Source organism: Panicum hallii, chromosome 5 (assembly GCF_002211085.1).
Source record: "Panicum hallii strain FIL2 chromosome 5, PHallii_v3.1, whole genome shotgun sequence".
In the NCBI taxonomy this organism is placed as follows: domain Eukaryota; kingdom Viridiplantae; phylum Streptophyta; class Magnoliopsida; order Poales; family Poaceae; genus Panicum; species Panicum hallii.
In genome coordinates this window covers 16,924,409-16,936,641 of record NC_038046.1, presented here as the reverse complement: position 1 = coordinate 16,936,641, position 12,233 = coordinate 16,924,409, and the positions used below count along the sequence as shown (strand labels likewise).

General features: G+C 44.8%; 2 protein-coding genes and 1 pseudogene across 2 annotated transcripts; all 3 read left to right on the top strand.

Moving 5' to 3' along the window:
• The first annotated feature begins 27 nt into the window (after positions 1-27).
• LOC112893406 lies at positions 28-2,073 on the top strand. The gene is made up of 2 exons (XM_025960716.1): positions 28-239; positions 1,715-2,073. Exons 1-2 carry the CDS (start codon positions 117-119, stop codon positions 1,823-1,825), a joined length of 234 nt encoding a protein of 77 aa, XP_025816501.1. The 5' UTR covers positions 28-116; the 3' UTR covers positions 1,826-2,073.
• A 1,410-nt stretch (positions 2,074-3,483) lies between these two features.
• Positions 3,484-4,707, top strand: LOC112893408 (annotated as a pseudogene).
• Positions 4,708-5,980: 1,273 nt separating this feature from the next.
• On the top strand, positions 5,981-10,690 carry LOC112894645 (single myb histone 1). The gene is made up of 6 exons (XM_025962415.1): positions 5,981-6,491; positions 7,021-7,250; positions 9,174-9,258; positions 9,493-9,576; positions 9,737-10,066; positions 10,153-10,690. The coding sequence occupies exons 1-6, from the start codon at positions 6,342-6,344 to the stop codon at positions 10,168-10,170; spliced, it is 897 nt and encodes a 298-aa protein (XP_025818200.1). The 5' UTR covers positions 5,981-6,341; the 3' UTR covers positions 10,171-10,690.
• Positions 10,691-12,233: the final 1,543 nt, after the last annotated feature.

Below are 12,233 nucleotides of genomic sequence, written 5' to 3'. Positions count from 1 at the left end.
ATATCCTCTTTATACCCAGCCCATTCATTGAGAATGCAGATTGCGAATCGTGGGCTGTGACCTCCCTGCCTGTCGTCTTCGTCTCCGGCGAGCAAAGCGGCGGCGGAAAGAGAGGGATGGGGTACCTCTGGCGGGTGCGGCTGTCGTCGTTCGCGGCTGGCGCCGCGGCGGCGTCGGGGGCGGGTTTCTTCCTCCTCTACAAAGACCATCTCCTCGCCCGCGCCACAATCGCCCGGCAGGTGAGTCCTCCACCCCCAAGAACCCATCGAGCCACTTTGTCTCCGCACTGATTCTCGGGGGCTAATCTGGTTAATCGCCCGTTCATCCCCATTTCTTTGCGCACTTGACCCTTCTCGCAAAATTAGGCGCCTCTGGTTTCCTTCTCGATGCCCACATACCGTGATCTGGTTCGACCAAATAGGTGGTCAAGCCTTTCACCATTTTTTTCGTGTTGCTCTTGATGGAAAGGCCACATCGGCTTGTTCCTGGGATTGAGGCAGACTAAATTCAGACCACGGCCTGGTCAAGACTCATGGGAAATGTAGCCTGTAGGTTATAATTGATCCTTGTACGTGTTTATTCCAGAAGCCAGAACTTTATCCAGAGTTTTCCACGACACATTAAGATACTGTCTGAATTAGAGATCAATTTATATAACATGAATCATATTCTGACCTTTCACTACTTCCCTTGGCCGAGCGCAGGGTTGCCAATTGTTTGCGATGTAGTATATTCTTCCTTTTTCGTGGTGTGTGTTGAGCTTTGGACCCCTGTTCCTTGGCTCAGTTGTACTGGTAACGACTCCTGTTTCCTCTTAATGAAAAATGTGCTCCGACACAGTCACAAAAAAGATGTAGCTACTCCATGCATTATACACATGTATGTATGGTGCTGATACTTGCCGCTTCCTTAGTCAAATCTCATCAAGGAATTGTGCATGTCATTTCAAATTATACCTTGCTGTTGGGTCACATGTTTGTGGTCAAGCTATGAATCTTCAGGGGCACATTGGTGAAAGGAATTTGGCACTCATCATGCTGGTGATATCATGATAGCATAAACATAATATCATGCTGACTATACACCGCGTATCTTACTATCTTACATCTGCCCATTGCACTAGCTATTAAGGTTGATCAAGCTTCTTATGTGTTATATGCACTGGTGAATTGCATTGCTTGTTTTTCTAACTTTATTTGTGGCGTGCTATTAATTATCAAAAGTAGATGATTATGTAACTGGGCTCCTATGTTTCAGTTTCAGAAACAGCAGTTGCACCTCAACTTACTTTAACTCTTAACTTTGGCATATGCATCTGTATATAAATAGTAAAGTAACTATATATTCTTGATTTTGTGGAGTTAAATTCTGTTAGGATTTTTTAGGCGAACGGCAGGGGAGGCCCCTACCCTTTTTTGTATAAAAGGGGAATATACGTACAGGTGGATTACATGAACACTAGGTCCAAAACAGAAAAGCAGAGTACATGTAAAAAATTACTCAGCCAAGCATTTAACATGCCTTGGACCTCTGGTTCTGCCTTAAGTGTGACCAGTTTAATTCCCCCCTATCGCCCCTATCGCAATCTCATGATGGGAGTTTTTGTCTGTTTTGGCTCCTGAGGCTAGTAGTTCAACATAACATTTTGGACTGGACTATTTTAAATTTGGATCGTGTTTGACTAGTGGCTAAGGGTTGGTGTCTTTACTTCCAGGTGGAGGAAATTAAGGAAACTTCTGAAAAGCATTATGAAGCCCTAAATAAGAGGATATCAGCACTGGAAAGCAGAAAAGAACCAGGAGCTATTAAAGAGGCATCAGATTAGTTCAATGAGTTGGGCTCATGTAATGGTTACATCTGCCCAGGTGTTTTTGATTGCTGCATGTGGTTTAAGCTGCAGCATTTAAAGCTATACTATTGTATTGTTGGAATTTTGATGAACCCTGAATTTTTCTCGGACAGTATGAACCCTGAATTTGAGTTGTGCTACAATTCTGCATGGCCATGTCAGTGCCATCTTCTTGAGATGGACAAAGATCAAATAAATACATTTTTCATTACAATTTGTTCTCAGATGTTGCGACTATCTACTATTTATATGTTGCGACTATCTACTATTTTTCATTACAATTTGTTCTCAGATGTTGCGACTATCTACTATTTATATGTTACCATTTGCTATAGCAAGACTCTGGGCGCTTGTTACTCTGTACATTGCATTGATTTTGAACGTTTCGGTAATTTCCTAGTGAATATTATTCTAACATTGGTGACCAGAGCAGTATTTAGATGATTACATATATCATGAGCTTTTGCGCAATTGGTATTCAATTTGACTGGTGAGACTATATCTTCATAAGCACTTTTTTTTTGCTGAGTTTCACATTTTCGTATGTGTCCTGTTTATAGGTTATAGAGGAAACCGTATCCTGCTATTATTTGTCACAATTATTTAAACCTGTCTTGATGCCCAGTTTTTTTCGGTTGCAGCTGCAAATTCAAGGGCATTATAAGTTCACACTATTCACATTCTGGTGTCATCCTGGGGACCAAGTGTTATCTTACCAACTGCAACACATGGGTGACAAAATCATAAGGAAATGATCATCGGAATGATATTATCTCCAATAGGGTGGTGAGGAAATGGTCAGCCATGATTGCTAGTTTGCTACTGCACTGGTGAGGGAACTTAGTTTCTGAAGGCATGGTGAGAACATGCCTGGGGCATTGGCAGGCCATTCTGGAGGATGCTAGTGGCCTAGTGGTCATTCATGGCTTTTTGGCGAACCTCACAGTATCTAGCTTTTTTGGCGACTAATGCAAATTTAGGGCCACTGTAAGCTCACACCATGTGCTGTGCTGTATCATCCTTTGAACTTACTGTAATCTCTTACCAATCGCTACACATGGGTGAAAAGATGGTGCAGGAATGATCTGTAATCTCATTGGATTGTGATGAAGCTTGGTTTCTGTAGGCGTCAAGAGAACATGCCTGCAGCATCAGAGGCATTGGCAGATCCTTTTGGAGGATGGTAGAGGCATTATGCTCAAGGCACAGGTACGCCCTCCCATGTAAACAACTTGCCAGTCAGCTAAATTCCACTAAATGTCCTTGCCTAACTGTAAGTCTCTATTCTGACTTTTCACCCTTTTTGAATAGAACTCTTCTTTCCTGCCTTATCTGATTTGGATAGTGTTTGATTAGTGATTACTTTTTCATAATCGCAAGGCATAATATTCAACAATAGCACTTGGAGGTATGAAATTAGTTCATACTGCACAGGCTGTTATTAGACTTAAGAAGCAGGAAACTGAGTATGACAAGCAGAATGAAGTCAGCAATGTCGTCATTTCAAGTTTTCAACACACAACATGGTCTATCATTCCTAGACGGTTGTGTAGTTAATGGGACACCGTGTTGTGGTTGCTATCTTGTTCACGTCACTTCCTTCACCAGCTCTGCTACCTTTTTTTCAGATCTAAAAGATCTGCATAAGCAGCATCCAGAGCACAGAAGAACGGAGGTTGGACAGTGGTCTGTTCCACCGGGGACCTGACCGGATGGCTGGGCTGTTCACCAAGCAGGCTGCTGTGTATGCTGCAGCGCGGCCAGCCTACCCGAAGGATCTTTTCACCAAGCTTGCGGCCCTCACTGCTCACCATCGCCTTGCCTGGGATGTCGGCACTGGAAATGGCCAGGCAGCCATCGGTGTAAGCATCTCAACTCCCTTCGACCCTGCTCTCCAGATAGCATGTTCATACATATAGTGACATATGGATCATGTGTCGTGCAGGTCGCTGAGCACTAGGACGGCGTGCTGGCCACGGATGTGAGAGCAGAACAGCTACTACGTGCTGTACCACACCCAAAGGTTCGGTACCTCCACACCCCCGATGCCATGCCCGGGGAGGATCTCGTCGCAACGTCGGCGGTGAGGGCAGTGTTGACCTCATCACGGTGGCTGAGGCCGTGCACTGGTTCGACCTCCCGGCGTTCTACGGCGTTGTCCTGCGGAGGCCCAGCGGGGTCATCGCGGTCTGGGGCTACAACTACCGCATCAGCCCCGTGGAGGACATGATGGCGCGCTATGATGGCGCGCTTCTTCAACACCACCCTGCCTTACTGGGACCCCCGAGCTCGGTACAACACTCTGAACACTGACCACTACATGCCTTGCAAGAGGGCCAGAAAAGAAAAATCTCGATCAGATGCATGACCCATCGTCCATGCTGTGTTTGCGCGTGGTAATATGTAGGTATTGCACTGAAGGATACCGGGACCTGCCGTTCCCCTTGGACGACATCGGCCACGGTAGGGAAGGTGAGCCGGCGAGCCTTGACATGGAGCACGAGATGCCGTTCGAGGGCCTGATAGGCATGCTGCGTTCGTGGTCGGCGGTGGCGACGGCGAAGCAGCGGGGCGTGGACCTGTTGGGGGAGCGCGTGGTGAAGGAGCTGGAGGAGGAGTGGGGAGGGGCGTCGCTGGTGCGAAAGGTGACCTTCAAGGCCTTCCGGCTGGCAGGCACCCCCCCCCCCCCCCCCCCAACACATCCCCAGGGCCGATGATTGATGAGTGATGTGGCTCTCTCCCTGGGAGGCTGGGATTGGATTGGGGAGTTACTCTACTTGTATGCCATGAATAACGAAGCACTTGTGTTTGCGTTGCAATTTGTTCTTGTAGCAATGCTAATAATGTTCCCATCTTTATGACTCTTTCTCCTTGTTGAACCGCCGCTCTACTTGTTTAATGACGATTTCGGTGGTCTGAATAAATTTCAAATGCTCGAATGAAAAAGAAAGCCCTCTCAGCTGAAAATTCAAAGGAAAAAACTTGAACCCCCCCTCTAATTTAGGCATTTAACCAAAGGGAATGCTTAGAATGTTTCAACGGTGGTGTACGTGGACTTTCAACTGCAATGACGCAATAAAGAAAAACAAAAAGAAATAGAGCTCCAACATGACCTGCAAAAATGGGCACTTGTGTCGTCTCTCAGTGGAAGGCGGCAAGGTGAGCCACAATGAGAGACGCATGGAGGATAAGATGAAAGATTCCTCTTCTTTTTATTTTCTTTTCAAAATTTTCTGCAAGGGATAAGGAGCTGGAACGTTTTACTGGCGCGTAGTGTGGCAGCAAAGGTTGGCTACGATTCAGTGGCAGGATATGGAGGGTGTGGTGTGTCCCTAGTGGAGATCAATAAATGGCGGTAGCTGTGGGCCGACGACGATCAAAATCGGCCACCGCGGCAAGCAAATGACATGGGGCATACACGAAGTAGTTGCTCCCTTTTCAGTGGATTTAATTGCTGCCAGGACGTATGATCCTATATTTCCATCCACAACCAGATGGTGGCAAGAAACATGTGCTGAACAAAATCATTTCACGTATCTTACGAACACTAATATGGTGCAGTTCGATGGCCAGACTTTTCTTTTTTGCCAAGGTTTCAGCAACAAGCATTGTGTGTGCATTTGGATGTAACTTAAGTAGAACAAAGATTCACGGATTGAAATCACTTCAATGCAAAAAGGATTAATAAACGTATTATTGGTTTAAATACGGATTGAACTTAAATTACAATCAAATATGTAGGGTTGCCCGCGGAGCATTCATTCCGCTACAAGAATTCAACACGTAATGTGATAATGTTAGGGATGTCGAAATTGGCCAAACAAGAAATAACCAACACGACCTTGAGTTGTCCACACATGGGAGTATGGCAGATCTCACTAATCACATCGCATTTTCGTCAATGGACCCAAAACTTATCCTGACCCCGACCCACCAAAATAGGAAAATAGAATTTATGGAAACGCCAGAAGGTTTTCCTTTTTTTTTAAAAAAATGCCGCAAGATGAAAAAGAAAAAACAGGTCCCACACTCCTGCAGAAACCAAGGGGAGCCCACACTGCCAGTGGGCCCGGCCCACCTCCTCCTCCTCGATTTTACATCTGGGGAGAGAGAGAGAGCGAGGGAGCTGAGGACAGAGAAGGGGCTTCCTTCCAACGCTACGCCGAAGCCAATTAATCCCCTTCCCTTCATAACTTGCTCCTCCACCAAAGCCTAATGGCTTCCTCCTCCTCTCATGCCGCCGCGTTGCCCTAGAACCCTCGGCCCCCCCGCCGCTCCTCCTCGAATTCCCCTCTCACTCCAATCGGTCCCCCTGACACGCCCGCGCCGGATCCCTACCCCGGAATTCCGCTCGGAATTCCGGGCCGGATAGAAATCGAACTGCCTGCCTGCCTCCTCTCGATCAAATAACGCACGCCTGAGGTGGTTGGATCCCCGGGCGGGGGTCGGTGTGGGAGTCTGTTGATTTCGGTTTCTTCTCCCCCGTGCCGCGATGGGGGCGCCGAAGCAGCGCTGGACGCCGGAGGAGGAGGCCGCGCTCAAGGCCGGCGTCGCCAAGCATGGGCCCGGCAAGTGGCGCACCATCCTCAGGGACCCGGACTTCAGCGTGCTCCTGCGCCTCCGCTCCAATGTTGACCTCAAGGTGACGCTCGGATCGCCGGGGAGGGTGGGCGGTTTCATGAATTTGCGGCGGTGGGTTCTCTGGCGATCGGCCGGGGGGAATACGAAAGAAATCTCGGGGCTCTTCTGGGATAAACTAAATTGTGGCTCTGGACGGCCCGTCTAGCCTGGTTCTAGATCGGGATTTCAGGTGGTTGTGCTAGGCGATTGCCTGGAAAGATTTGTTCATGGCACAACCTTGTTACTATTTTGGGCGGACAGGCGAGAGTGATCTGGGGCTACGATGATGGGAACTTCTTGCCGTTATGATGCCCCAAAAGCTACCATCACACCCCTTTGTTTCATTCCATGTAGAGATCTAGTTCACCGTGTTAAGTATTGATGATTGTTTGGGAGTCCATTTCCGTGTAGAGATCTTGTTCGCATAGACTAGGATTCTTTTTATAACCTGTTTTTCCCTACACCACCTGTATTGAGTCTTCAATTTTTGTCTTGATTGTTTCTGTGTATTGACATGTACTGACCATCCTTTGGTATGCCTGGTTGTGCAGGACAAGTGGCGCAACTTGAGTGTCACCGCTGGAGGTTATGGGTCTAGGGAGAAGGCGAGAATGGCGTTGAAGAAAGGCAGGCGTGTGGTGCCTAAGCTTACTGCTGAGCCAATGGATGTTGATGTGAATGGTTTGGACAATGTTCAAGATGTGGTCATCGATGCTGAACCATTAGCAATGTCTGTGGAGCCCTTGGCACTCGAGGAAAGTCCGGAAAAATCAGTTGCTAGGTTAGTAGACTTGATGCATATATTTTACCAAAACGGCTTCTTATTCTCTTTACAAGTAATCTACGTTTTCAGATCACCTGGTTTCATTTTGGTGAATATGTTTTATGAGGATATGTGGGGGTGCTACTAGATAGAAATGTTAATATTAATTGATTGGTTTCGGCTTCTATAGTCATTCAGGCCTGGTTAGACATAAGGTGCTGTTTGGTTGAGTCACTTTACTCTGTAATCAGATAATGATGTGATGTGATTATGTTTGTTTTTTGTTTGGTTTGGGCGGACTGTAAACTGGCCACCACGAGCATGTCACATCCGTCGTTCAGTCACCGCTTTACACCTCACCGGCAATGGTCTCTGGAGCCTCGCTGCTCCATGATTTTGTAGCTTGTGCCTTGCCATCAATGACCTATCCGAGTTCTGTCCCTTCATGATTTAGCTGCAATTATGCCACCGCGAGTCCTCCGTGATTTGGCTGCGGCTTCAGAAGTTGAGCATCATGGAAATTCATTTTATACCGTAGGAGGGTACTGAACTGTCATTGTGACAATTAGTCTTGGGATTTGTTTGCCATTGTATTTTGGACTGGGGTTCATGATTATTTACACTAATTTTGCAACTAAAAAGGTCGTTATGGCAATCTCAACCTAGGTAGTTTCCATACTTGCCATGTCACCAGGGGACATTATTCCCCATGGATAATCTCCTGCTCTCTCTCCTTTCCCCTTCCATCCACCATCTCCCTTCCTAGGTTCTTGAGCTGACCTGGTTTCTTTCATGAGAAACGGTTTCCTTCTCTCTCCTTTAACTCTACTGCCACATCATCATTTTGCTTACATGGAGCACTAATTAATGCTATAGAAACCATCCTAGACGTCCCGTTGGGGCTGCCCTTAAAGGGCAAACATAAAAGAATCATATAAAAAGTTATCTTGCAGAAAATCAAATGCATGCCTATTCTATCGTATCTATAAGCATTCATACATTTCCTTTGATACTCAGTTTAACCTTCTTGTCACTGCCTCACTGGTTCAGTTACATTTTTCTAGGAAAAGAAAGATAAATGGTTATTGACCTAAAGTGACCTTGCTATTGAATCATACAATTATGTGGTCATCACAATTATAAAATTATATATGAAGGACCTAGCTTGAGAAGATATAAAGTATATGGTCATCATGATAGAAAAAGGAAACTTTGCGCATGCACACGTTAAACCCTTGTGGTCAGCACGACAATGGTGGGTTATGGGCACACAGCCATTAAATCCATACAGAAAACAGATTAATAAATGTTGACCTGACCGATATCTTGTACGGGCTTTCTATGTTTAAACACCATGTTAACAAAGATCAAATAAGCAACATATGTATCTTCTTTGCTATGTGTAGTCTGCAATTCATGTCAGTTGATTATGACATTATCAGATGTATGCTCATGTGGTACTGGTGCTGCATAACCTCTTTAATATTTTTGCCTCTCTATGATCTGCTCTATTGATATGTTCTGGTAGTATCATAATTTGTCGCTATGGTGTATGCCATACCTCTGGACTCAGGAGCACAACCTTTCTGTTAGTCAACAAAAAAGGAAACTGTTTGTTGTCAATTGGAATATAAAGTTTGCACACTACATCCCCAGAGTTCTGCAGATGTTGTGCTCCTCCCAATGTTCAATTCCTTACAGAGTTTTAGACTTCTACATGTCTTTCCATGAATGTTGATAGTTTGGTTTAACATGTTTATTAGTACATAATTGTATATCGCTTTTTTTTATTTAACTGAGAGAACATATCTATTCAGCAGTTGGCATCCACATTGCTTATTTCATTTTACTTCAACTGTTTATTGTCCAACTCAATTTATTCAGCACGCTGCTTTCTTGATGCTTGGTCATCTAATGTGAACTTTTATGTATGTGATTTAGGCTTGATGACCTCATATTAGAAGCTATAAAGAAGCTTAAGGAGCCTTCTGGGTCCAATAAGGCAGCCATTGCTGCATATATTGAGGTTAGTGGAGAACATTTTTTTTAAATTGTCGCTTGTTTTACATTGTGTTTTGTTTAACTGTACATCAGCTGCTTGCTATTTCTTTTTTTTCCTGACTACAGTCTGTATTGGAAATGTTTGTCTCATCCATTTTAAGAATATGGAGCATCCCTGCTGATCTTTTGCAAACTGAGATAATCCTTTTCTATCTTTTCTTTTCCGCATGATTTCAACCTAAATTGTCTATATAATTAGGAGCAATACTGGCCACCCGCTGATTTTCAACGGCTGCTGTCTACGAAATTGAAGGCATTGGTTAATTCTGGAAAATTGATGAAGGTCTCTCTCCCTCCTCCCTCCCTCTCTCCCTCCCTCTCCCTCTCCCTCCCTCCCTCCCTCCCTCCCTCTCTCTCTCACACACACACAAATGGGGAGATGTTTTTTAGGAATAAAAAGTGGCCAGACTTCAAGCTGGATACTATTTTAATCATGATTGTAGGTCAACCAAAAGTACAGAATTGCACCAAGTTCACCTTCCTTGGGCGGAATAAGCACCAAGGTGTACGCTGCTGAAGAGATGAATGGAGAGAATAATGCTAAACAGCTAACTAAGCCTCAAGTGGATGCTGAACTGGAGAAGATGAAAGGCATGACTAAGGAAGAGGCAGCTGCCTTTGCTGCCAAGGCAGTTGCTGAGGCAGAAGTAGCAATAGCAGAAGCTGAGGAAGCAGCAAGGATTGCGGAGGCTGCAGAAAATGATGCTGAAACTGCCAAAGCTTTTCTTGAAGCTGTCACTTTGTCTATGAGGGACAGAAATGCTGCTTCCATGGTACTGCGAATCCATCCTTTGTCATGATATCCATGTGATGAGTGCTTTTAGCAGTACAACAACTGATAACATTTTGATGCATGCAGATGCTTCGAGCTTGCTGATCCTTTACCCATGCCAACATATTGTTTTGGTCAGCAGAACATCGGTGTTCTGCTGCAAAGATTTTCCGGATAGATGGGTTTCTTGTATAGCCTTGTAGATCATGATGCTTCAACGGGAGGGGTTTTCAACATCTCGCTGCTGGTCCTGACTGCTGTGCGGCCAATGGACAAATATGATGACAAGAATGATCGGGAAAGTAGTCTTCATTTTTTGTTTTGTTTTTCCCCCATTGTGTTGCTTTGTAATTAAACTCTAGCCTTTTCCCTTTTGTAGTTGATGAAGTGATGTCGTCAAATAGAACAACTGTAGTGGAAAGAAAATGTCAGAAAGCCGCTTAGTTAATGCAAGTTGCTGTGATAAGATGTTTCTAGATAAGATTATTTGATGACAGCATCTAACATTATAGGCTTTTATAGCTGATTCACAGTTGCAGTGGATTATTGGCCGCTGCTTCGTATCTAATTCCTGTAGGTATATCCTTGGTACATATCTTTACTCCTGCCATGGTACTCTGGTTCAGCTTAATTGTGCTTAGGGATATACCTTTTATTACCCGTGTGCAATCGAACTTTCAGAATTTTGATTATCAATGTGTTTTCCCATCAGCTTTAAAATTTGCATAATCATATTTATTATTTGCTTTGAAAAGCACTTTTACAATGTAATTGCACTGCACAACAGAAATTATAGGGGCATACAAGGCATTGAACAATTGTTACTCCGTTTTTTATTTGTGTAGTACAGAACTATAACCACAAAAAAAAAATTGAATTTGAATCTAACATCGTGTTTGTGTCATAGAAGTGTTGGTCAAAGGTTTTGTATTAAAGAAACAAAATGAATAAAAACAGAGAGGACATTTGGAAAGAAATTTTTAAAAACATTAGCAAGAAAAACTTTCAAGATTAATTCTTCATATGCTACGCACCATCAATATTTTTTAAAAAAACTCACATATCTGAAGAATGATTTCCAAGGTTAATTTATTCTATATAGTTTCGCCCGTGTCCATTCCTTCAGGCATCCCGTTTTATGTAAATATATGGTCTCAAAAGTAAAGAAAATAAATCTAGACGTCTAATACAGAACTGATTACCATTAGCCGCTGCACTGCCGATTTGGTAAGTGTAATTCGATGTTACATAGAGAAATTTTTGGCACATTAAAAGAGTTAACTTGACAGCATCATGCATCCGTGAGCTCTGTCACCATAGCTCTAATTCCTTCATCTCTGGCGTGTCCTGAACTCGTACATAGAATTCAAGCTCGTTCTGCATTCACTCACCATGCCAGAATACTAGTATTACTGTTTCCAGCCTTCTTGTGGTGTATCTCTTTTTTAGATAAAGAAAAATTCTAGCCTTGAACATTCGCGTATAAATGTCTGCAGCCAAGCGTCACAGGAGTTCTTGGACTCTAGATGTTAAACGAGGATCAAAAATAAGAAAAAAAACTTAAAAAATTAAGAAGACTAAGCTTCAATCCTTCTCTTCATCCATGTTTCATCCTTGCAAAATCTTTATGCAACACCAAACAAATCACATCACTCGACTTCTTAGAAACTTGATGTTTGAACGTCCGATGCTACCGAGGTAACTAAGTCCGATCGAAGGACCTCTACGACGACGCTCAAGGAAAAACCGACATCAAAGCGCCGTCGCCGCCTCATCCAGCAAACCAGAATTGGATTTTTCACCCGGAGATCCATCAAAATTTGTATAGATAGCGTATCGGCAATGCCTCCGAGAAAAACATCGGCGGAAGAAGAAACGTAGTCATTGCCGGCCGGCGTGAGGCCGGACTGGGATTTCTCCCTGCGCTCTGTGAAGCCACCTCCGCACGCCAGCGCCCACCAGGAGCACCTGCCGCGGCCAGCCTCCGAGGCCGACTCTCCACCAACGGGTTGTTGATGCCATTACCGCCTCCCAATCCCGCCGTCACGCCGGCACCATGCGTAGCGGTCGCGCGGCCGCCCCGGCATGGTAGCGCCGGGAGGGAGCGGCGGCGCGGCCGAACCGGCGCTGGGAAAGGGCCGTGTCCGGCGCGGCCGCCACGTGAAGCG

Coding starts and splice junctions, on each gene's coding strand:
- LOC112893406 (XM_025960716.1), top strand. CDS start 117: ATGGGGTACCTCTGGCGGGTGCGGCTGTCGTCGTTCGCGGCTGGCGCC. Junction 240..1,714: donor GCGCCACAATCGCCCGGCAG/GTGAGTCCTCCA, acceptor CTTTACTTCCAG/GTGGAGGAAATTAAGGAAAC.
- LOC112894645 (XM_025962415.1), top strand. CDS start 6,342: ATGGGGGCGCCGAAGCAGCGCTGGACGCCGGAGGAGGAGGCCGCGCTC. Junction 9,259..9,492: donor CCATTGCTGCATATATTGAG/GTTAGTGGAGAA, acceptor CTATATAATTAG/GAGCAATACTGGCCACCCGC. Junction 9,577..9,736: donor ATTCTGGAAAATTGATGAAG/GTCTCTCTCCCT, acceptor TCATGATTGTAG/GTCAACCAAAAGTACAGAAT.